The sequence below is a fragment of the Rhinoderma darwinii genome, chromosome 10 (assembly GCF_050947455.1).
Source record: "Rhinoderma darwinii isolate aRhiDar2 chromosome 10, aRhiDar2.hap1, whole genome shotgun sequence".
NCBI classification, from domain to species: Eukaryota; Metazoa; Chordata; class Amphibia; order Anura; family Rhinodermatidae; genus Rhinoderma; species Rhinoderma darwinii.
In genome coordinates this window covers 94,071,720-94,097,954 of record NC_134696.1, presented here as the reverse complement: position 1 = coordinate 94,097,954, position 26,235 = coordinate 94,071,720, and the positions used below count along the sequence as shown (strand labels likewise).

The following is a 26,235-nucleotide window of genomic DNA, read 5'->3' as shown; positions in this document are numbered from 1 at the left end:
TAGACCCCCTCATTAACATTTTATTTGCTGTTCTCTAAGCAGCGGCCTGAATATGTTTTTCTACGAAACACATATGGGTCATTTCCAAGGAAATATTCCTTCCGTTGAAGTCTCCGACCAAGGATAAGAACATAATATCTGGTCTTTCAATGGACTATAGGTGCCCATATGTATTGTGTATGTCGGCCGAACCCGCTGAACCAGCCGTTTTATTTAATGTGTATGGTGGTATCCTGACTCTCGGCTGAACCGGGCATGTATGTTGAATGGGGTGGTCGGGAGAAATTGCTGTCGGCTGAAGTGTATACAGTGCTCAAATAATAATGCCAGTCAGTGCCCAAATACAGTAGTGAGACAGTGCCATATAGTGGAGAAATAACACTGCTATACAGCTGCTAAAGCTCGGACTATACCGAGCTTAAATAACAGTGCCATGCAGTGGTGAGAGTGGAGTGCTATTCAGCTGCCAAATGACAGTTCTGTACAGTGCCCAAATAATACCATCCTATAGTGCCCAAATAACAGTGCCAAACAATTCCCAATAAATACCACTATAAAGTTCTCAAATAATACTGCCACATAGGGCTCACATACCAGTGCCATATAGTGGTGAGATTGCACTGCTATAAAGCTGCTAAATGACAGTGCTGTACAGTGCCCAAATAATACAATCATATGGTACCCAAATAAGAGTGCCATGCAAATCCCAACTAACATAGCCACAAAGTTCCCAAATACTACTGCCATATAACCGTGCCATACAGTGCTCAATAAAAACAGTACTTGAAAATGCCCAAATCAACAGCCATGGTAAGTAAGAAATGGTAGATGAGAGGGGCCGAGGAGAAAGTGCCCCATTTGCCTTTTTCTATACTCCACCCCTCCAACCGAGCATCTTCCTACTTGTTGCACTTGTATAATTAGTAGGGAATCAATAAGAATAGAAGAGTAAACAGAATGCATCTGATTATTAGAACATCCTTAAGTAGCGTAATATTATCCAATGACAAGGCCGGGGTCGTGCGCCTTCTTCAGGAGACCCTACTAAGCAGCATAATGAACCTGCACATCCCGCCTTCAGTTTCCTTGTGTATAAATCAGTCAGTTTCAATATCAATCTAACCTTATGTCACAATTATTGTCCTTCCTTGTCCTCTTAAACAAATAATGCTGCTGTCATTAAACATCAGGCTCGGGAAGCGTGAGCGGAAGGATGCTACGTTTCTGGTACATATACATTGGTTTCGCATCTCATCATGTCAGAGTAGGTGACTGCGACTACGATTTTATTACCAAGATATATAGAGATAACAAAATAGATAAATCATCACAATGTTATTCATTCAGCAATTCACAGCCAGTCCTCCAATGTTGAAGCGTCACTTGCAATCCTTCCTGTTCCTTCATGCTTTCCCCTTCATTTGCATGTTTTGTATTTGGACACCGCTGAATTTCTTGCACAATCTTCATCGGTGCCTGCTGCCTGGGTGAGAGGGCCATTTGACAATCATGTGTAGAAACTAGGACTTTCTAAGACCATTCTGTAAATGAAGCTACATGGAGGGAAATAGTAGTCACCCAGACAGGAAGTTAAAGGGGTTGTCCATGATTAGAATTTTTTTTATCTTTTTATTCCAGAAACAGCGCTACTCTGGTTCATGGCTGTGACTGGTATTGCAGCTCAACCCTATTCACTTAAATGGAGTTCAGCTGCCATACCACAAGAGTAGCGCTGCTTCTGGACAACCCTGGGAATGCACTAATCTTGGGGACTAAAAGAAGAGACACATGCATAGATTCTGCTCAGTGGTATAAACGTGTGTGTGTGTGTGTGTGTGTGTGTGTGTGTGTGTGTGTGTGTGTGTGTATATATATATATATATATATATATATATATATATGTATGTATAATAAACACACTTATTGCAGTGGAGTTAAAAGGAAGCCCACTTTGAACAGCCGCTTTTTGTTAGAAAGTTTCCTGGACGATAAGCTGATCACCGAATGTCCCATTGCTGAAACTCCCTGCAATCGGGAATTGCAGCAGCAAGTGTTTAATTTCCCTGCAGCACAACCATAGGGGAAAAAAAGTATTACACCATTGTCATTTAAATCAATGGGTTGTCTGTGTAATGTATGGATGTGGTAAGTCCTCCAGAGCAAGAGAGAAACTCTTTTTAGTTACTCTCCACTCTGCCTAATAGATGAGGGTCCTGAATTTTTAAATAGGTTTTCTAGAGCAACTTCATAAAGTATTGCGTTATTTATAAGATCGTAATCAAAATAGTTTTTTCAGTAACTTCTGTTTTGTTTTTTTTTACCAAGCAAAAGTTGCAATTCCTACTGAATATTCTATTATTTGGCTATTGGATAATGCAAACATGAGTAACAAACCATAGTTGGCAAGAGTCACTTTAATCTTCTTATATTAGGGAGTTTGGTAAATGGAGGGAGCAGAAAGTTTGTTAAGCTGCCCATCAGTACATTGTGGCAGCCATTGTGGCAGCCATTCATGGTACACAGGCGCCATTACAAATTTCTGTCTGCCTGCCGCTACCACTAGAGGGAGCTCACTGCATATGGATTTATACAGCTAGTATTGTACTGAAGAGAGCAGTGAGCTCTCCCTAGTCGTGGCTTCAGGAAACCACTATAAAAGGAGAAGCAGTTCAGTACTGGGCCCCTCACCACAGACCCCATAGCAGTCACTTTGCCCCTTTTAAAGGGTTCACCACTGGTTGGAAGTTAGAAAAGTTTTCAGCCTGACGTGCTTTGTAAATTAAAGGTTGATGAAGCTGAGGCAAGATGGTTTGCAAACTGTTCTGCAGACATTTCTGAATCCTTGGACATGTCATCTAGATCCCATAGATCTGAACTATAGGATGTCCTCATTCCATAGTCTATACTCAATATCGCCCACCTACATGGCCAATATTTACATGATCAGGTCCAGGGACTTATTAGGTCTCACTTCATGTGGGCGACAAACATTTTTGAAACCTTTAAAGCTGAAATACTGGGAGGTTATGGAGTCGGATCAGCGCTTACTTTCCTCCGCTCTCCCCAGTTCTCTGTCATGGTGGTCAGTCTAAGAAATATACACTGAGATGATGGATGACGGCCGCATGAGAGCCTGCCATGACAGTGGAAATAACAGAGGACAGCAATGTCACCGGGATCAACACTGTCTGATTCAGTAGTCTCAAAATAATGGCGTAACGCAACAGTGGGTCAGACATCTCCGAGAAAATAGAAAGATGGAGTCTGTATACGATGACATACAGTATATGGTTTGTAATTATTACAAGGTTGGGTATAGAAGCAACGCCACGGGGATCAAAATAAAAATTAACTTGTGCAGCTTGAAGCTCCGGGGTCCGAGGAAAATCTATAACGTGCCCACACCCCATTTGTTTTATTTTGCCGCAAATTTGGAACCTACCATGCCATCTTCTTTCAAGCTGTATAGTTCATATAAACCACCATCACAACTTAAAATCAATGTCTACCTTTATGATTATGTAATAAATTATTTCTTAATATACCTTTTATAGCAGTATAAAATTTTCTGATACAAAGCTCCAAATCCTCTGCAAAGACATGGAACATAACTTACTGGCTTCCTGCATTCGCCACTAGAGGGAGCATGGGAGATTACTGCACACTGATCATTGAGTTATATATAAAAGTATGCAGTAAGCTCCACAGCTCCCTCTAGTGGTGGCTACAGGCAGCAAGTTATGTTCTATGTCTATGCTGGGAATTTGGACAACGGCATGGAATATGTTGGAACTACATAAATAATATACAAGATATATATATATATATATATATATATATATATATATATATATATATATTTATTTATTACAACATACATGGCTACTCTACCAGAACATCTCCCGGAAGAGCAGGCAAATCTCCTGGGTGCCCCACGCCCTCGCAATATACTCACCGCTCCCCGTTCCTACAGTCCTCTTCACTACTGGCTCTAGTACCCCATCAGGACATTGTTTGCAGCTGCGGCTGGACTCTGTATTTGTTTAGGGGGTCTGGTCTGGGATCTGTATTTATTTAGGGGTGTGGGGATGTTTTTGTTTAGTGGGTCTGTATTTGTTTAGGGGGTCTTGTCTGGGATCTGTATTTAGAGGGTCTGGTTAGGGGATCTGTTTCTATTTAGTGGATCTGTATTTATTTAGGGGGTCTGGGGTCTCCATTTAGGGGGTCAGGTCTAGGGTTTGTATTTTGGGGGTCTGTTTTTGTCTACTGGGTCTGTATTTGTTTAGGGGGTCTTGTCTAGGATCTGTGTTTATTTAGGGGGTCTGGTCCGGGGATCTGTTTTTGTTAGGTCTGTATTTGTTTAAGGGTCTGTACTGTATTTAGGGGGTCTGGGGTCTCTATTTAGAGGGTCTGTATTTAGGGGGTCTGGGGTCTCTAGAGGGTCTGGTCTGGGGTCTGTATTTAGGGGGTCTGGGGTCTCTATTTAGAGGGTCTGTATTTAGGGGGTCTGGGGTCTCTAGAGGGTCTGGTCTGGGGTCTGTATTTAGGGGGTCTGGGGTCTCTATTTAGAGGGTCTGGTCTGGAGTCTGTATTTAGGGGGTCTGGGCTCTCTATTTAGAGGGTCTGGTCTTGGGTCTGTCTGGGGTCTGTATCTAGAGGGTCTGGTCTGGGGTCTGTATTTAGAGGGTCTGGGGTTTGTATTTAGGGGGTCTGGGGATGTTGTTTTTATTTAGTGGGTCTGCTCTGGGGTTTGAATTGATTTGGGATTCGATGAACGGGGTCATGTTCACCGTTTGTGACTTGAATGCTGTAGGTTGGTTGGTTTCCCATATAAATGGGTGCGGCACCCGGGCGCGGGACGTGTCCCTTCTTAAAAGTTGGCAAGTATGAATTACTATGACCCCAGTTTCAGTGATGGGTGCCATAAAATCAGGCAGTAATATCCCAGCTCAATACTTTGCTTTGCAGAAAATCTCGCTACAGCCCCTTGTAAATCAAACCAGTTATTACAGAGTTTTTTCCCCCCTGGCCTGGGAGTTTTTGGTGGATTTACTAATGGCATTGATCTTACAGGCCCATGATGTGACCACACACGCAGGTGTAGGACATTCGAACGCAGCCAATTTCAGCTGACTTGACGATTTCCTTTCACGTTGTGTTGCGGCCATGTTCGGACTGTTAGTTTTGGTGTCCCGTGTGGCCGTCGGCGCTGTCCCTCTCTCTGTCACCCCTCTCCCCCCTCCCTCCCCGCTACGTTATGACTTCATTCCCAGCGCAGGCTGCATGCAGAAGGAAATAAATCTTCATAAAGGCGGTTTGTGATTAATGGCGGGTCCCAGGCTCTGTGCTGGACCTTTCCCATTACCCACTAATAGAAAGATGGAGAGCCCCTGTCTGAGACACTTGCCTCCCGTCATTTGTTCCACTTTGCAGTCCATTTGCTGGGGAGAGTACAAGGCACTCCATCAAAAATATTTTCAGAGTTAATTTCCGTCCCTTAATCTGCTTGATTCTTATTTTGTATCGAATGGCAGGATCGATTTTCATTGCGTCTAAATTAAATAAGGGACTTTCCATGCATGGCTGCCCCCCGGAGAAAGGGGGGGGGGGAGGAGAGAAGGAAGGGACAAGAGTGGAAGAGGAAGAGAATAGGGGAAAAAAAGCAATGAATAGAACACCAAGGAAAAACGATGGACCGGGTGACCAAGCTAGAGAGATACTTAGATATAAGATAGATATATACTAGATAGACTTATAAATGAGAGATAGATATGAGAGATAGATAGATAGATAGATAGATAGATAGATAGATAGATAGATAGATAGATAGATAGATAGATAGATAGATAGATATGAGATAGATAGATATGAGATAGATAGATATGAGATAGATAGATAGATAGATATGAGAGAGATAGATAGATATGAGATAGATAGATAGATAGATATGAGATAGATAGATAGATAGATAGATAGATATGAGATAGATAGATAGATAGATATGAGATAGATAGATAGATAGATAGATAGATATGAGATAGATAGATAGATAGATAGATAGATAGATAGATAGATATGAGATAGATAGATAGATAGATAGATAGATATGAGATAGATAGATGTGAGATAGATAGATAGTGAGATATATAGATGTGAGATAGATAGATAGATGTGAGATAGATAGATAGATGTGAGAGATAGATAGATAGATGTGAGAGATAGATAGATAGATAGATAGATATGAGATAGACATAAAAAGATGAACAGATTTATAAATATGAAAAAGATCATAGGAATATATATGCGGTAGATAGATAATGGATCAATAGATAATCGCATAGATATATAGATATTAGACGGATAGATAGATGACATATAAATCTGGATGAGCGCGAGTCTGTATATGGAACCAGCAGATCACACACAGGGACGGCGGAGCGCTTGTCCCCGACACTCGGAGAATCACATCTTTCCAAACTCATTTCTTTTACCATTTTTTCTCATCATTTGTGAGTGCCCCCCCTCCTCACCCCTCTGCTGGTTTAAGGATTAAATCTGTCACTTTGTATTCCCCAATCCCCTGAGGATCCCCCTCCCTCCCATTCTCTGCCAGAGACATTGGTAACTGCTTTCTATGTGACCCCAGGCGGCCTCTTAACCCCTTCCCTGCCTGATGGGGCAACATCACCAAAAAGAGCGTAAAATTGTGTCTATAAAGCGCCGATTTCTATGTTTTTTATCATCCGGTGATGACAATGGATCATTAATATGAGACATAACGTGAAATGACAGAGGGTCAGATTCTCTTTGATATAGAATATGCCAATTTATTCACAAAATGGCCTCTAATCACTTTAAAAAAGCAATTAAAATGGCTGCACACGATGTCATCAATCCACAATAAACGTCAAAATAAAACACGCCATTTGCTTGTGATTTAAAGAGAATTTCCGGCAAATAAATTCCCATTGTTGTTAATATTTAATCCTTCCTTTAGGCCCAAAAATGTTTTGGCCTTTGCATAGCAACAGTTGCTACAGCCAGAGGGTGACCACCAGATCTCCACGGGAGAAATGATTCCTCCATATTGATGCAGATCTGCCTGTCAGGACCATGGGAAAGCCAAGTGACAAATTCCGTGGCATCTTCAGTGAGGCCACATTGGTGGACAGCTAGAAAAGTAAGATGGCTGCCGTTCCCCAGTCCATTAAGTATAAGCCCTTTTAAAAATTCTATTCCGCTCTTTCTGTTCTTTCACTTTCTGGGAAAGCTGGGTGATCACCATCATGGCCGTTCTTGCAGCTCTCACAGGAACTGTTCTCTGCTTTCCAAGACCCCAGAAAGCCCGGCGGAGGACCCTACGGGGAGTATTAATGTCAGGGGGTCCTGATATGTGCCCCCCCCCCCCCCATATTCTGTATACAGCTTCATTCATATGTCAGAGATCAATTTCTACCAAGTGTTTACGCACCCAATATAAGTTGTATAAGCAATACCACAAGGGCAGTCACCCAGCTTTCCTAAAGTCCTGAAAGGTAAAACTGCGCTACACTTCCCATATAACAGTCCTCGTGTTCAAGGGTCCCAAATTTATAGTGATGCAGCAGGGATTTCTACTTAGCCCCCGCTGTGTATTGTCCTGAGAAGTTGGTAGAGACCATTAGGGCATTTGCCTCTTTTGGCCCTCCTCTATTCTAGTTCTGTATGTGAACAGGATAATACAGTATTTATATTTATTTCTTATTTGCGAAGTATGTTATTCTACTTTTGCTGTAATCTCACAATGGTCTCCTCAAGGGCATTTTCCCCTAAAATTGGAAAAAAATTCGAATCATTTTAAAACCCCCTTCCCGTCGCAGCCATTTTTCAGATTTTCATTTTCGTTTTTTTACTCCCCACCTTCCAAAAGTCATAACTTTTTTGAATTTTTCCGTCGATATAGTCCTATGAGGGATTTTTGCGGGACGAGTTGTAGTTTTTCGTAGCACCATTTACTTTGCCGTATAATGTACTAGGAAACTGGAAAAAAATTATTTGTGAGGTAGAAAATGAAAAAAACAGCGATTCCTCCATTGTTTTCTGCGGAATTCACCATGCAATTGTATTGCAGTATATCGTGATTCTGACAGGCATCTATTAAGCCCTGCCGGAGGCAGCGCTTAATAGGAGCACAAAGATGGCGGACCTGGGGGCTTCCTTTTGGCCCCCAGGCTGCCATAGCAACCATCGCCATCCCGCGATTGCATTGCGGGGGGCGCCATGAGCTGTTAGAGGGGGTCGTCCCCCTCTTTCTAACAATTTAAATGCTGCGGTCACTATTGACCGTGGCATTTAACGAGTTAAATGAGTGGGATTGTTACTCTGAAGTGTCGGCTGTAACATACAGCTGACACCGGCATCGTATGGAGCGGGTTCACGGAGTGAACCCGTTCCATACTTCCCCCTACCTGACTTGGGTGGATGACCATGGGCCTGAGTGAGCATACGAGAGGATGTCCATGAGCATGTGTGAGCACATGGGAGAATCTCTGAGGGTAATTCACATAGGTGCACACGTCCTGCTATTTGGACAAGTCCGTGTGTAAGGTGGGGACCAGGATGGTGTACGGCCTTTGCAGGCTTATCGCGGAAGAGAGAGAATGGACATTGTGGCACTTACTAAGCTGGTCTTATCAGCACACCCGGCCACAGCAGGAAAATAAATACTTATTATGACGAGTGGAGCTCCTCCACTCGTCGAGGTCTCCCCGGGCACAGCACTACTTTAAGCGCTGAGCCCGGGGAAGCCCTTTACTGTCTATATATGGACAGTGACATCAGTGGCTCCTCCTGGAGCAGAATCCCCTGCCAGAGCATGGCTGATGCTCTGGCTGTGCTTCTGTAGCAATAAATGGGCAATATCTACAGGGGAATCTGTGGCGCGATCTATATGGGCATTTTGTGCGGCACTATCTACGTCGGCACTGGCACTTTATATGTGGGCACTGGCACTAGGGGAAGCTATGGGTCATTATGCTGTATGGGGGCAGCTATGGGTCATTAGGCTGTATGGGGGCAGCTATGGGGCATTATACTATATGGGGCATTATATTGTATGGGGCATCTGTGTGCGCATTATACTGTGTGGGCGCATCTATGGGGGCATTATACTGTGTGGGGGCAGTTTTTTGGCATTCTACTGTGTGGAAGGCACTATGTGGGCATTATATTGTGTGTATGGGAGGCAGATATAGGGGCTTTGTATTGTGTGTGGGTTTCTATGGGGGCATTAGACTCTGGGGAGGCACTATAGAAGCATGATACTCTGTGTGTGGGGGGCACTATGGGGAATTATACTGTGAGGGGGCAGATAGAGGGGCTTTATACTGTGGTTGGGGAGTTCCATGGGGGGATTATACTGTGGGGAGGCACTATGGGAGCATGATACTGTGGGCTGAACCGTGTGTGTATGAGCGCGGTTTAAGGTGTGGCTTTACAGGGGAAAAAAATTCTACACGAAGCACAACGCATCTGTTGCCCTCTTTGCAATAATTGGGAGTTATGCCTATAGCCATACCTCCCAACCGTCCCGGATTCAGCGGGACAGTCCTGGATTCCGGGCGGGCGGGGGTATGTCCTGCTGTCAACTGTATCTGCGTCCTCCGTTCCCTGCTTCAGAATGAAGTTCAACTATCAGCTCCCTGCTTCAGAATTCGTTCATAGCAAAGGAGCTGTGCTCGGGAAAGCTGTTGACGTTACTGTCCATATATGGACTGTGACGTCAGTGGCCACTCCTGGAGCGGTATCCCTGGCCAGAGTCGGCAACGAGGATTCCGCTCAAGGAGTAGCCACTGACGTCATTGTCCATATATGCACAGTGACATCTCTGTCTGGGGATTCCGCTCCTAGACGGAGTCCCAATGGCGCTATCTACAGGGGTTGGTTGGGGGTGTGTTACGACTATCTACATGGGCACTGTGTCACTATATACAATTGCACTAGGGGCAGCTACGGGGGGCATTATGCTGTATGGGGGAATTTGTTTGGGCATTATACTGCATGGGGGCATCTGTATGGGCATTAAGCTGCATGGGAGAACCTGTGTGGGTATTATACTGTATGGGTGCATCTATGGAGCATTATACTGTATGGTGGCAGCTAGAGGGCATTATACTGTGTGGGGCACCTATTTTGTATTCTACTGTGTGGGAGGAACTATGGGAGCATGATACTGTGTGGGAGACACTATGGGAGCATGATACTGTGTGGGAGGCACTATGGGAGCATGATACTGTGTGGGAGGCACTATGGGTGCATGATACTGTGTGGGAGGCACTATGGGTGTATGATACTGTGTGGGAGGCACTATGGGAGCATGATACTGTGTGGGCTGAAAATTGTTGCGACGCGCTGCATCGGTTGTTCCCAGGGGCGGATTATAATGAGGGCAATCTTGGCAAGTGCCCGAGGCTGGAAGGGGGCCCAGTTCTCCCTTATTGGCTGTTAAAATTACAGCCGGTTCAGAGAACCGGAGTGAAGCGGGACCGCTCACCCAACCAGTGGCGTAGCTATAGGGGCCGCACTACAGTACTTACCTTCTGTTTCCGGTGCGCAGTGCATGACGTCACCACCATCCTGTAGTTCAGAATCAGGACATCCGCCGCGGCTGAAGAGGAGGGTAAGTTTAATATCCCTGTTTGCTTGGCAGGACCCCCGCCAATCACCTGTTTTGAAGGGGACGCAGCGCTCGTACGAGAGCTGGTGCTTCCCCTTCATTCTGGTCACTTGTTCACATTGTGAATCCGTGTCGGCGATTCACAGTGTGAGCGAGTAAGTGAAATGAAGGGGAAGTAGCTGTCGTAACAGCACTGCGGCCCCTTCAAAACAGGTGAGTGGCGGGTCCCGGGAGACGGACCCTGAGCCATCAGCTATTGATGGCCTATCCTGAGGATAGGCCATCAATGTTTAGGGACTGGACAATCCCTTTAAGCCTACGATGTTGCAGGCTTAGCGGGCCCATGAGACAGGATCACAGATTGTGTGATGCTGTCTGCTGGGCCCTGTATCTAAGCCAATCACATGGTAGGCTTAGATCAGGGGTCTCAAACTCGGCCGGGTAAATGGGGCGCATAGAAAAAATGGGAAGTTGTCGGGCCGCACTTTAAAATTTGATACAATACAAAATGATTGTTAATCAATTAGTTATTTGAACTACTATAAAACTATATACCGCAGTGCCCTCCGCGGATGCTGCCACAGTGATGTCAGGGGCTTGCCCAGAGCTGGAGTCCCGGAGCAGAGCTGCTTCTAGCACTCTGCCTGGGATTCCAGCTCTGCTCCTGACATCACTGTCCATATATGGACAGAGATGTCAGGGGCAACCCCAGAGCTGGAGTCCCGGGCAGAGCGCTAGTAGGCTCTTCCTGGGATTCCAGCTGTGCTCCTGACATCACTGGGACTCCTGCTCTGGGGAAGCCCCTGACATCATTGTCGATGTATGAACAGAGATGTCAGAGGCTTCCCCAGGAGTCCCAGAGCAGAGCCTATACTAGCGCTATATATGGACACCGATGTCAGGGAATTCCACAGAGTCCTGGAGTAGAGCCTATACTAGCACTCTGCCCGGGACTCCGCTCTGGGGAAGACCCTGACACATTGTCCATATATGTACAGCGATGTCAGGGAATTCCACAGAGTCCCAGAGCAGAGACTGTACTAGCACTCTGCACGGGACTCCGGCTCTGGGGAAGCCCCAGACATCGCTGTTCATATGTGGACAGCGATGTCAGGGAATTCCAGAGTCTCGGAGCAGAGCCTATACTAGCGGCTCTGTGTCCCGTGGGCCGCAGATGACAGCCCCAGGGGCCACGTGCTTGAGACCCCTGGCTTCGATACAAGGCCCATGTGTGATTAGAGGACTACTTCGATGATGGCGTTTTTATTATCAATAAAATGGTATGAGGGTTGTCTGGGTGGTTTTTATTTCAATAAAATATTTTTTCTTTGTTTTTTAAACTTTATTACTACCGCCTTAATAATGGCCGCCGGCTGATTGACAGTGTCCATTACTAAGCCGAGTTTTAGTGTTAGCCGGTACAGAGGCTAACACTAACCCCCATTATTACCCGGTACCCATCGCCACCAAGGGTGTCGGGAAAATTCGGGTATGATCCAGTACCTGACCATCTGTAGTGATGGTCGGGCGATGGGGCAGCCGCAAGCTGGTATTATTGGGCTGGGAAAGGCCAAAAACTGTGGCCCTTCCCCCCTGGTAATGTTAACCTGCTGCTGCTTTCTTGTATCTGGCTGGTTATGAAAAATGGGGGGGACCCCGCCAGATACAACAGCAGCAGCCTAGCATTACCAGGGGGGGAAGGGTCACTGGTTCTGGCCTTTCCCAGGCTGATATTACCAGCTTGTGGCTGACCCAGTACCCGACCATCACTACAGATGGTCGGGTACTGGTTCGTACCCGGCTCTTCCCAGTATCACTGGTGGTGATGGGTACCGGGGTAATGTGGGTTCGTGTTAGCCTCTACGAATGCTAATATTAAGCCCCGCCTTAGTAATGGCTGTTGTGAATCATCAGCCAGCAGCTATTAATAAGGCCGTAATAATAAAGTTTAAAAAAAAATATAAGGATATAGAAAAAATATTTTATTGAAATAAAAAAACAAACACAACCCTCGTTAACCATTTTATTAAGAATAAAAAAACCCTGTCATTGAAGTAGTCCTCGAATCCGACGTAGTCCAACAACCGAACCTGTAAAATAACACAAACACACAAAAATAATTAGTAACACACAAAAAAGCAAAACAATTCCTATACTTACCTTTTCTGGGTCCAGCGCTGGAACCGCAATGTCAGCGAGCTGGTCCCTATATCTAATCCTATCATGTGTGATACTGTCTGCTGAACTACTGTATCTAATCCTATCCATAGTTTGTAGGGTCGTAGTGCTATAGATATGCTGTCTCCTATACACACACACACACACACACACACACACACACACACACACAGTGTATAGTACTATTATATTCAGGAGTACAGTGTATAGTACTATTATATTCAGGAGTACAGTGTATAGTACTATTATATTCAGGAGTACAGTGTATAGTACTATTATATTCAGGAGTACAGTGTATAGTACTATTATATTCAGCAGCACAGTGTATAGTACTATTATATTCAGGAGCACAGTGTATAGTACTATTATATTCAGGGGCGCAGTGTATAGTACTATTATATTCAGGAGTACAGTGTATAGTGCTAGTATATTCAGGAGTACAGTGTATAGTACTATTATATTCAAGGGCGCAGTGTATAGTACTATTATATTCAGGAGCACAGTGTATAGTACTATTATATTCAGGAGTACAGTGTATAGTACTATTATATTCAGGAGCGCAGTGTATAGTGCTATTATATTCAGGAGTACAGTGTATAGTACTATTATATTCAAGGGCGCAGTGTATAGTACTATTATATTCAGGAGCGCAGTGTATAGTACTATTATATTCAGGAGTACAGTGTATAGTGCTAGTATATTCAGGAGTACAGTGTATAGTACTATTATATTCAGGGGCGCAATGTATAGTACTATTATATTCAGGAGCACAGTGTATAGTACTATTATATTCAGGAGTACAGTGTATAGTACTATTATATTCATTGTATGATACTATTATATTTAGAAGCATAGAGTGTGGCATCATGAGAATTTTATCTTGGTTTGCAGGTGCGGAAATGTTGGAAAAGCGAGCAGCCGAAGACATCTGAGCTGTGAACTGCATAAATGGGCCGTGCCCGAGAGAAGACATCATAGAGGTCTGGACCGGATGGAGAAGAAAACAGAAAAAGAGCAAAAAAGAATCTGAGACATCACCTGTGAGTCACTCAATGTAAATGTTTATCCTCCCTGTGACTGATCAGTACTGTAGTCACTGTATGATCTGCAGCGAGATGACGGATGGTAGCATTCTTTTTTGTTAAACAGCAACTCCCAGCATATCCTAACCATTGTTCCGGCTATACTGGGAGTTGTCGTTTTATGTCGTACAAATTTATACAGCAGGGGTTAAACTGAATTTGCAAATGATCTCTGTACTGAACTGTATTTGTTCTGGTGCTGTATATATGTACTGAGCCTAGTTCTGGTGTTTGTGTGTGTGTATATATATATATATATATATATATATATACATACACACATACACTGAGCTTGGTTCTGGAGTTATATATATGTACTGAGCTTGGTTCTAGCATTGTATATATGGACTGAGCTTTGTTCTGGTGCTGTATTTATGTACTGAGCTTGGTTCTGGTGCTGTATTTATGTACTGAGCTTGGTTCTGGTGCTGTATTTATGTACTGAGCTTTGTTCTGGTGCTGTATTTATGTACTGAGCTTGGTTCTAGTGCTGTATATATGTGCTGAGCTTGGTTCTGGTGTTGTGTGTCTGTATGTATGTATGTGTGTGTATATATATATATATATATATATATATATATATATATATATATATATATATATACACATATATACACACACACACACATAAACGGAGCTTGGTTGTGGGGCTGTATATATTTACCCTCTCAAGGTAAAAGTATATGTTAAATCTACTTTTACCTTAAGAGAAGGTAAATATATACAGTAAAAACTAAACCCAAAAAACCAATTCACCCATTATATGGTACTTTACATGGTGCCAATAAAAACTATAACTCCTCCCGCAAAAAAATAATCCTTCACACACCCCTCCATTGACGTAAAAATAAAAAAGTTATAAAGTTCCCGACCACTTCAGTGTCTCAAAATATTCTGCTTTTACAGCTAAATTAAAACCGTGCCCGATCTATGGCCGCCTAAACAGAAATCTGCAAATATATACGGTACAGCGTGTTCGGAGTTGGCGGGGACCAGACCTGAAAAAGTGCCCGGGGCCCATGGTACCCTTAACCCGCTGCTGGGTGTCCCTCTTTGTGATACTTGAAAGTTGGGAGGTATGCCTATAGCAACCAATCAGAGCTCAGCTTCCATTTTACCAGAGTAGTTTAAGCTATGAAAGCTGAGCTCTGGTTGCTCGGGGCTGCAGGGCCAGTTTACTATTAGACAGTTTTCATAAATGAGGCCCAATGAACTTTGATTTATTGGTGTTTTTTATCTTAGGGGTTCATTCTTTTTTACAATAGTGTTTTTAATTGCTGGTTTTCGGGCTATAAGGTTTTGCTCGGCTCCCGCTTACACCACGGGCCTGAAATATTGAAGTACAGATACGTTAAAACGACTTTGCAGCTGTAATAAAATTATACTGTTGCAATAATTGTGAGCCGTTGTCCGGGCAGGGTTGCCCTGACAACCTTGCGATATTGCTGCCCCTTTAATGCGAAGAGCTGTGAGGTCATTTAGAAAATTATAGCATGAAATAATGGAGGGAGAAAACATGTACAATGATTTTAAGCAATTCTGAAAAGTATTGGCAGGGTAAAAAGCTTCATTGTGAATATGTTTTTGTGTGCAAACAGTGAAAATGATCAACGATTCAGCAGACAGTAGTGTCGAGTGATGGTCACTGTGTGTGGGTGGGACGGAGTTAAAAAAAAAAATCTGACGGCACATCTGACGGATTATTTGAAGAAAGTTGAATTTTTAACGATGTCTGAGTCAACTAAGAGTTAATTTTATTTTGTGTACGTTATTTTTTTTTAGGACGTTGCTCCTTTGGAGTTTGAAGAATGAGAAAATTGTATAAATATTAGTTCTCTAATATAAGGATCCAAATATAAGGATCCAATAATTACCTGCAGATCGGTCAGCGGTAGTCTAAAGACAGTGGCCTACATACAAGAGAGGGGGCCCCATACCAAAGATCAAAATGAGCCCCACATTATGGTGCCGGGTTATGCCACACCCAGGGGGCATATTAGGAGTGGGCCCACTTCCCCTGCAAATTGGACATCCTCCCCCCCAGGTGCGACACAAAAAAAAAATAATATTCTCACGGCCCACTCCAGATCCCCTGTGGCACATACAAGGTCCTGACGCCGGTCATCAGGACCTTGTATTCGCCACAAACCTTGTGTGCTGTAGCCTGAGGATATCTGGGACGTACCCCTTCCCCCCAGGCCCCGCCACCCCTCCTGCGACCACAATGGTTATGCCACTGACCACACCCTTCTTTGACACTTGGGCCTTCTTTGACTGTGGTATGTGACCATCAACACTTAGAGCAATGGCCCCTTCCCATTAAAATATGGCCCTGCACTCACTCACAGCTACTCATACCCCAAGCAACCATAACACCAGCCTCATGACCGGGATCAGCCAAATCGACTTCACCCCGAGCATGTCCGGTATAAACATCCCCAGTCAAGGGCCGGCACTTGTAGAATAAGAAGTTGGTGTGACCGTTGGGCCCGATCCATCTTTCTGGTGCCTGTGGACTGGGGAGAGGCCTGACAGGATTTACCTTTCTCATGGGGAAGCGGAATGGGGTCAACCTAACCTTGGGTTCCCGAATCTACAGGCCCATGGTACAGACACCCATGTCCTGGCCCAGATTATTGGATGCTGGATGCAACAAATTTTATGATAAATTGCACCGATAATTTTTTAAGGAATATTTCACATTTTTCGCAGGTTCTCGGTTAGAATCCACCGGTTCTTCTACTCATGTGCGCGTTTTTGGTAGACGTCTATTTCCTATTAATAAACGTGCGATCCGTTCCTCATATTACACATTCATTCTGTACATTCTTTTCAGGGTATTCAGGTGTAACGGGAAATACTGACCCATATCCAGCAATTAACCTCTATTTTCCCTTAGCTGCTTAATTGATCAATTACATCTTAATTGGAGAAATAGTAAAATGGTGTCAGAAGCGGGAACGGTCATACAGATGATTGGGCAGCCCCGATCGACAACAAGGGAAACACCAACACTAGGGAAGGGGGTAGTTAACTCCTTTTTAAAGGAACACTACACCTAAAAAACATAGCACCATAAGGCCGGGTTCCCATGCTGCGTAAACGCTGCGGCATTTCCGCAACGGAATTCTGTGCGGAAATTCCGCAGCACTTACGGTAGCAACAAAGTGAATGAGATTTAGCAAATCGCATGCCCACGTACAAAAAAAACGTACAGAACCATACCGGAGATGCTGCGTGTCCGGCTCATAGACTTCAATGGGGAGCGGAAATTCCACAACAGATTTATGTTGCGGTTTTTACAGCATTTACGCAGTGGAAACGCAGTAAAAACCGCTGGAAATCTGCAGGTGCATATAAACATTGGTTACAGCAAAGTATAACACTAAATCTGCAGGTAAAACCGCTGCGGAAAAAAACGCAGCGTTATGAGACGGAAAAACACACCATTTGGTGCGGATTTCTGTGACCGATTTATCAGCGTTTTTCTAGAGATTCTGCTGCAGATTTTCTGTTGCAGAAAATCTGCAGCGTATCCTGTGTGTGGGAACATGCCCTAAGGCTACATGCACGCGTTGCAGAGAATACGCACCAAAACTGCAGCAAATTTGCATTTTTTTTATGCGTTATTTGCCGTGTTTTCATGCTGCGGGTTTTAGTGCGATTTTCCACAGCACTGGGCAGATACAATTCGCAAGCGTAAACGCAAGATAAATTGACATGTTACGGATTTTAAAATCTGCACCAAAGGTCAATTTACGTGCGGAAAAATACTGCAGCGTGTACATGAGATTTCCTGTAATCTCATTGGCTGTGCTGGTACCATATTACGCTGCGGTTTTGCCGCATGCAAATACACCGCACGTAATATGCATTGTGTGCATTGACCCTAAGGCTACCCATACACATAGCGGTAGTGAACTAAGAACGGTGGCCAAAACGCGTGGTTTCCTATGAATTACCATTGCGATGCGGTTCTTAGTTGTACAGGTCAAACACATTAAAACCATGAGCTTCACCTGTACAATCCACACTGCCAAAAACCACATCGTAAGACCGCAGCAGTAAGACCCTCGACTCCCCCATACACTCGGCCGAGTGTGAATGTGTTCTCCATAGGGAGAAGGAATAAAGCCGCTGTGAGACTCCTCGGGGGCGTGGCTTAACTCCTGGCAGACCAAGGGATTGGGCATGATGAAATCCAACACGCATGACCCTGCTCTCCCCCAACATCTGCCATCAAGTGAGAGTCGGGACACTGCCGTACATATTAGATGGTTGGTGAGTTCGGCTGCCATATATCTAATATGTATGGCCACTTTTGGGGTATATTCACACGCTGCAGATTTGATATAGAAATTTCTGTATATGTTCATCTAAAGTGGCCTTTTGAGGAATCCACACACATGCTGCAGAAACATCCCCATTCATTGTATGACATTTCTCAGTCACCAAAATTTCTGAAACCAATCTGCTGCGTGTGAATATACCCTTACAGAGAAAGGAATATACCCTCACAGGCAGGGAAAGGGAACTACAGACTGCCATAATGTTATATAGGGCCCAGATAGTCCGTGCTGCACAGAGCCCAGATAAACAGTCCTCACATTGGAGAGCACATGCAGGAGTTGTCCAGGCAGAATGCACACGTTGCGTATTACGTGCGGATTTGCCGCGCAGATTTTCATGCGGCAAATCCGCAGCGTAATACAGTACCTGCAAAGTAAATGAGATTTTGTGAAATCTCATCTACACGGTGCAGATTTTTTTCTGCTCGTAAATTGACCAGTGGTGCGTATTTTAAAATCCGCAGCGTGTCAATTTATTTTGCTTTTCCGACTGAGAATTGTATCTGACTAGTTTTAAGGAAAAACCCAACAAAATCCGCAGCATAAAATCGCAACTATTTCCATATCAAAATGTAAAAAACGCACGCGATAACGCACCATTAGGTGCGGTTTTAGCTGCGGAATTATGTGCGTATACCTGCGGTTTTGATACGGAAATTACTCAACGCTGAGCTGCTTAGTTTCTGAACGGCTTTTTTCGGAAAGCCGATGTAACGTGTACGGGCTCATAGACTTTCTGTAGAGTCCGTACACCGTTACATCGGCTTTCCGAGAAAAGTCGTTCCGAAACTAAGCAGCTCAGCGCTCACCTGATTGCTTCTGCCACTTTGTTTTAGGGATCGGAGGGGGTCTCCGTGCTCGGACCCCCACCGATCAAAACTTCTGACATGTCAGAAGTTTGTTGAAAGTTTAGTTACCCTTTAACTTCTGTTCTGGACCAACCGCCGTTCTACTGAGCCGATGTTAATTCAGCAGAGTAAAACCGTGGGGGTCCGGGGCTTACGGCTATATTACAGCTTTGTAAAACCAGCTCTCTGAAAAAGAATAGAAAAAAACCCACCAACTCAAATCAGGCTATTAGGTGCCCAGAGTACATAAGAGGGCACATGTCCCACTCCCTCCTGCCGGACTCTTCTTCTTATGGAGTCATGGAGTTGGGTGATCTGACATGGACCCTCTTATCAGCCGCGCCGGTTCTGTTTGCCCTTCCCGACATTTGACGTAACTCTATATCATGGCAGCGAAGGGGGGAGTTACAGCAGACACCTCACTGAAACGGTCGGGATCGGTGATAAGTCTTTTCCCGGCCGTCTAAGCAATTAGATGCCACGATTAAGAGAGACCGCAGCATCTAAGCGCCTACGAAAAAGGTCTTGGTTCTTCTATTAAGTCCTGCCAAAGTAGTAAAACATTAAAAATTATATATAAATTTGGTATCGCATCGAACATGAAAATAAAAAGTTATGACTTTTAGAAGGCAGAGGAAGAACCGAAAACAACAACAACAAAAAATAGAGGTGGTGGCAAAAAGTTTAAAAAGCCACGTACAACCTTCCTCAAGTCCAATATGTTACAGATCAGATGCAAACCTATTGGATATCTTTTAATAGTTCCCCTGTGAGCTCATTAAATTGGGTTTGTTAAGTGATCCTACACATCATGAACTCAGCGATCCTACTCCTGCCACCGATAGCTGTAAACTGGATTATAAACGGCTGGCTCCCTCTAGTGCATATTTGTGGAAACTGCAACTGCACTGGTAAATAGCAGAATAACCTGCACAAAATTTAAGATGTTTTCCTGTTTTATATTTTAAAAAAAGTTAATTACTGAGTTCTGCAACTTTCTAATATACATTGTGCTTCAATTCCTCACTATTTTCAAGATGTTGCTTGCTGTCATTGAATAGAAACGTAATTTTTTATCCTGGGGCTGCAAACCTGTCCTGATCATGTAAAAATAATGTAGAGTTAGGTCTTGTTAAGTTTATCACGGCTCCCCCTAGCTGTCGCGATAGTATGTATGAGTTACACGCCAAGGGAATACATGGGGGAAGGATGCGTCAGTTTTGGTGTGGCCGATCGTGTGTACACTGGATGATAAGACTGTCTCCCTCTAGTGGATTTGTCTAAATTGCAATTGAATTGGTAAATGACAGATTATTTTACTATTTTATAAACCTATTTTTCGTTTATTGTGAATAAGTTTGGGTCTCAGCGATCATCAGTTTATGAGCTCAACATCTACAATTTTCTCACTAGGCAAAGTCTACAGGCAAGACTCTGTGTTATGCTGAGGGGGCGGAGCATGACACGGGGATCTTTTAATCCATGTCATGCTCCGCCCCCTCAAGCCCTGCAGGAGACATGACACAGTGTATCGGGCAGATTGCACACAGCCATCAACCGCATCAGGCAGGTAAAGAATCATATTCATGTGACATGTCATGGACATATCTGAAATTGCGATCGGTGGGGGTAGCCATTAAGGCATAGAAAAATGTGTCCCTCCCCTATGCTTTATACTGCATCTCTGCTTTCGAAAGATGATTAAGATAAAGTTACAAAGTTTTCTTCTCCCTTTATGTGGAAAGTTATGTTCATAATTCTGCTGGTATCCTGATAACAGAGCAGTGGATTGTGGGAGCTTAGATGACCGTTACAGTATATAGTCTGTTTCATGGACAACTAGCCCAATTTGTAAAGCCACCATGTAAACGATGAAGTTGGCCTGTTATTTCCGGTTGTTTGCTCCTTCAATGTGTCTTAAAGGAACACTCCAGCAGACTAAACTGATACTGTGTTATGTCTAGTGCAACGTCAGAGGGGGAGCAACGTCAGAGGGGGCGGAGCACCGGTAGAGGGGCGGAGCAACGGTAGAGGGGCGGAGCACCTGCAGAGGGGGCGGAGCAAGTCCCCAATTTTTTCCCCCTTGTTAGATACAACCAGAGTACATGGACTATGGACACGTTTATTGTACGTTGCTCTGTAACAGTCAATTCTCACTGATATCAATACTTTCCCATGCACAGCTGCCCACGTACAGGCCGTGTTCTCGCAGGACGACACTGCGCTAAGTACATGAACGATGAAATAGTGCAGTTGTGTGCGACCCTTGGCTTATGCTAAATTACAACTCCCGAAAGTACTGCTGCCAATAGTGAGGCCCCATAGAGACAAGAGCTAGAAAGCCGGGGATTGACGCCCGTCTATGTAGTGTTTTTGTTGAAGGCCTCACCCCCAATAAAAAAAAATTAAAAAAAAGTAATTGCACTAAACCATCATAAATATTGTTACATACATACAAAAAAATTAAATTAGCTATAGCCCCCATACTAGTTCTTTGGGGGTTTTGTACCCTTGTCCGTGTTTCCTCCCTCCTCTTTCCAGGCCATTCAAAAAGTCTGCATTCATTCAGTCTTAACCAGTTTTGGGTTAATCCCATTTCCCCTACGGGTTTTTAGCCCATTGTCCCCTTGGGTTAACCCCTTTTGTCCATCAACACTCCATTTAAAGTGACATGCTTGTAAGGTTTTCATGGCTGAGAAGTCCCTTTCTTGAACTGCTGACAACATGGCTGGGCCCGCAGTACTCCTGGAGGTTATGGCGTAAAGTCACGAGTGCAGAACCTAAACAAGCCCGATTGGGGGCTTGGGCACCACCAGGTAGTTGCAAAAGTAGAGTGACTACACCAGCCATGCCATCATCTGTAGGTTCTAGGGTGATAGGACCCACTCGGAAGTTGGAGTACGTGTACCCCAAGAGCTGGGACAAGAAAGGGTCCGAATGCCGTAATGACGGAGGCTGTGGCGTCGATGGGTCATAGGACTTCAACCTGGGTTTGGAGCGGTGGTGATGATGATGATGATGGTGGTGATGCGGAAGTGATGGTAAAACCGGTCCGGGATGACACCCAACCATCTCTACATCGGGGTGGAAATAGACCGTCAGTTTAGCAAATGGCCTACTGGCCATTTTACTCATTTCTTGAAGATGGCGCCTTTGCTCCCTGCGGACATCCAGCCACTGCTTCACTTTCCAGAGCAGGACGCAGGCCGAGAGGAAAAGAAAAAAACAGCTGAAGAAAACGGAAAAAAAGACAAAGAGGTCGATGTGCGCCTGGTCTTGACGGAAGAAGAGCAAGCCTTGGGACTCCCTGAAACCACTGGATGAATTGCCCAAAAGCAGCAGGTAAAAACGGCTGTTTTTAAGGGTGTGCAGTTCGTGAGGGTATGTAATGACCACTCGGTCCCTGACCCCCCGGACAATCAGCACCGTCTGTTGCTTGCTGACCATAATATAGGTGATCAGACCTTTGGGACGTTCCTCGCGAAGCCAAGAGGACTTACTGACGGCAAACCATGAGCTGTTATTAACAGAGGCAGCCGTGAGGGGTTCAGGGCCTCCCAACGATTCGCTATCACCTATTCGGACAGAGTGAACCCCTGTTAAAGGGTCGACGTCAACAGCAAAGCTTTCTGGCGAGGTCGACACAAAGACGTCCACGCAACCGAATGTCACGTCAACGGTGACTCTGATGTCCACGTTGGTGAACTTGGGCTGTACCCCAAAAAAGACGCTGCGCCCATAGGGCAAGTTTTGGATGTTGGGCTCGTGAAAGCAGTTACTCTGTGAAGTTGGGTCGAAGCAGTATTCTTGTTCTACGGTCATGAGTCGATAACACTGTCGGCCGTTCACGGGGTTACCATGGAAGGAGTCTTTACATTTCGCACACTGTAGGATCCATGGGGGACAAAAAAAAAAAAAAAAAAGACATTTGTGAGAAGTGAAAGACGTGACGATGTTCTCAGAACAGAGGGGCCACAGGGTGAATGACTGAAAAATCTCAGGGTGTCCACAATGTCACGCTAATGTTTCCCTATGGAAAAGAAGGTCCGATTTTTTTCCGACCCTTGTTTCTCATAGAAAAATTCAGAGGTGGCATTGCGTTACTTGTCACCATGTAGCCCCAGCCGTAATCTTCAAAATGTTCACAATAACGACTGTCAAACTTTTATTAGCATTTTTTTTTTCCCCATGGGCCCAAATGCCCACAGCCAATATGCCTAATTTTTTTTTCCTTAAAGGGAATGTGTCGCTAGAAATTTGTTGTTTTTTTTTTAGTTAAACAATTATTATTTGAGTGATTACACATTGTTTTATTTTTTCACAAGTCAGGAAATATTATAAATTAGATTCTAACTTATAACATTTCCATGTGCTGGCCACTAGAGGCAGCAGTTCCCAAAATTGCAGCATGGTCAATGTGGTAAAGCAACCTCATTGCTTTATGCTGCAAATTTGGGGTAGACACACTCGCTCTAGTGTCCTCACACAATCCCCCCCCCCCTTATTCTGGCTAGTGCCAGGAGAAAGGAGGGGGTTGAATCTTCAAACCTCCTACACAGTGTGCCGCCATTTTCTGAGCGACTGCGCAGTGTAGGAGGATTAGATACAGCGCTCAGCAGACAGTATAACACGAACATAATACACACATCACATACACAAACATAACTTACCTGCCGCCTCCGCTCCTATGCCTTGCGTCTTCGCTTCCTTGAACATATGGCCGGAAGCCGCGACCGGAAGTAGTCATCTTACTGTCCGGCAGCGGCTTCCGGTCCACAAGAAAATGGCGCCGGATTTCGCTCTGCGAACGAGATTCGTTTTGGTCTCTGTGTGAACGGCGCATAGGCCGTTCCCACACAGACGGCGTACGCTGCAGAGAATGGAACGGCTCCCGTTCGCATTCTCTATGGGGTTGGATGTGCCGTATTCCATCTCTGTATGTGTTGTTAATCGACACATACGGAGATGAAAAAAAATCGAGAAGTAAAAGAACAAAGTAAAAAGTAGAACACAAATAAATAAAATGTATTTTAATATCATACTAAAAGCAATATTATTAAAAAAAAAAAAAAATTCATGACACCTTCCCTTTAAAGGGGTTCTCCATTTTTGAAAAATTCCTATTTGTTAGAAGGGTCCCTTGACAATAAGCAGATCACAAAGTGTTCCCCTACCAGAAACCCCCAGCGATCTGCTGTAATCTATGGTATTTCATTTCCCTGCAGCGCCACCACAGGGTAAATTAAGCATTGCACTGTCAATTCATATCAATGTGGGGTCTGAGTAATGTACAGCAGGATAGGACAGGTCTTTCAGACCGAAAGGCGCTCTATGTAACCACTCTCCACTTTGACCAAGACATGTTGTTCTGAGGTAATAGATGGGGGGTCTTCTGTTCAAGAACATCCCCTGTAAAGGGTATTTTATACATGGCGCTCATTGAAAGTGGCTACATGGCCCCAGTACCTGGTATTTGTAGCAGTCTTTCTTGTCTGCACTGTTCTGACAGTTCTGCGTCTCTGTGTTGTTGCTACAAGGACAGTTTGTTCCATCCAGTTCATTGCACGTGTCTGCGTGGCCATTACACTGACATCTGCGAAAGACAAGACACCAAAGGAAGCCGCAAGGTGAGACAAAGTAGTTGCCAAATCATAATAATCAAATGGGAAAAATGTGCATGGTCAGTAACTAAAATACATGAGAATTGCTGCAAGAGTATTTTTCATGATAAAAGGTAGATCGACTTGCAAATGTAATTTATAAGAATACAATTGTAGCAATAGACAATATAAATGTAATGCTGCCACCTCGTGGTGGAAAGGTGTAATAACAGAATACATTGTAACTATACAGTTAGGTCCAGAATTATTTGGGCAGTGACACAATCTTCATGATTTGGGTTTTGCTGCCACCCCATTGAATTTGAAATGAAACAACGGAGATACAATTGAAGCTTAGACTTTCAGGTTTAATTCAAGGGGTTGTACAAAAATATCCTGTGAAACGTTTAGGAATTGCCGCCATTTTTCTCCACAGCCTCCTCATTTCAGGGGCTTATAAGTAATTGGACAAATTAACATTCCCATAAAGAAAACGTTTTTTTTGTTAATACTTTGTAGCGAATCCTTTGCAGGCAATGACGGCCTGAAGTCTGGAACCCGTGGACATCACCACACGCTGGGTTTCCTCCTTTGTGATGCTTTGCCCGGCCTTTACTGCAGCGTCTTCAGTTGTTGCTTGTTTGTGGCTCTTTCTGCCTTAAGCAAGTGAAATGGAGCTCGATCGGGTTGAGATCTGGTGATTGACTCGGCCAATTCCACTTCTCCTGGGTTGCTTTCGCAGTATGTTTTGGGTCATTGTCCATCTGTACTGTGAAGCGACGTCCAATCATCCTGCTGCATTTGGTTGAATCTGAGCAGAAAGTAAATCCCTGAACACTTCAGAAATCATCCGGCTGCTTCTGTCTTCATTCACATTATCAATAAACACTAGTGACCCAGTGTCTTTGGTAGCCACACATACCCATGCCATCACACCGCCCCACCACACCGCCCCCCCACCGTGCCATCACACCGCCCCCCCACCGTGCCATCACACCGCCCCCCCACCGTGCCATCACACCGCCCCCCCACCGTGCCATCACATTGCCCCCACCGTGCCATCACATTGCCCCCACCGTGCCATCACACCGCCCCCACCGTGCCATCACACCGCCCTCACCGTGCCATCACACCGCCCTCACCGTGCCATCACACCGCCCCCACCGTGCCATCACACTGCCCCCACCGTGCCATCACACTGCCTCCACCGTGCCATCACACCGCCCCCACCGTGCCATCACACCGCCCCCACCGTGCCATCACACCGCCCCCACCGTGCCATCACACTGCCTCCACCATGTTTTACAGAGGATGTGGTGGCTTTGGATCATGAGCCGTTGCAAGCCTTCTCCATACTTTCTTCCTCCCATCATTCTGGCACAGGTTGATCTTAGTTTCATGCTGTTCCAGAACTGGGCGGCTTCTTTACATGTTGTTTGGCAAAGTCTAATCTGGCCTTTCTATATTTGAGGCTGATTAATGGTTTGCACCTTGTGGGGAACCCTCTGTATTTGCGCTCATGAA

General features: G+C 44.6%; 1 protein-coding gene across 2 annotated transcripts in view; it reads right to left on the bottom strand.

The window, feature by feature from the left end:
- Window positions 1-1,325: 1,325 nt before the first annotated feature.
- Window positions 1,326-26,235, bottom strand: part of MEGF8 (multiple EGF like domains 8) — a 69,725-nt gene continuing 44,815 nt past the window's right edge. The window contains exons 42-43 of one of the 2 annotated variants that reach the window (XM_075840325.1): window positions 24,578-24,704; window positions 1,326-1,553 (exon numbers count right to left, since the gene is read on the bottom strand). In XM_075840325.1, the coding sequence (XP_075696440.1) occupies window positions 1,521-1,553; window positions 24,578-24,704 (160 nt within the window). In that variant the 3' untranslated portion in view covers window positions 1,326-1,520. Of the gene's footprint in view, window positions 1,554-21,219; window positions 22,997-24,577; window positions 24,705-26,235 lie in introns of those variants that run through there. The other variant, XM_075840324.1, reaches the window with a different exon arrangement.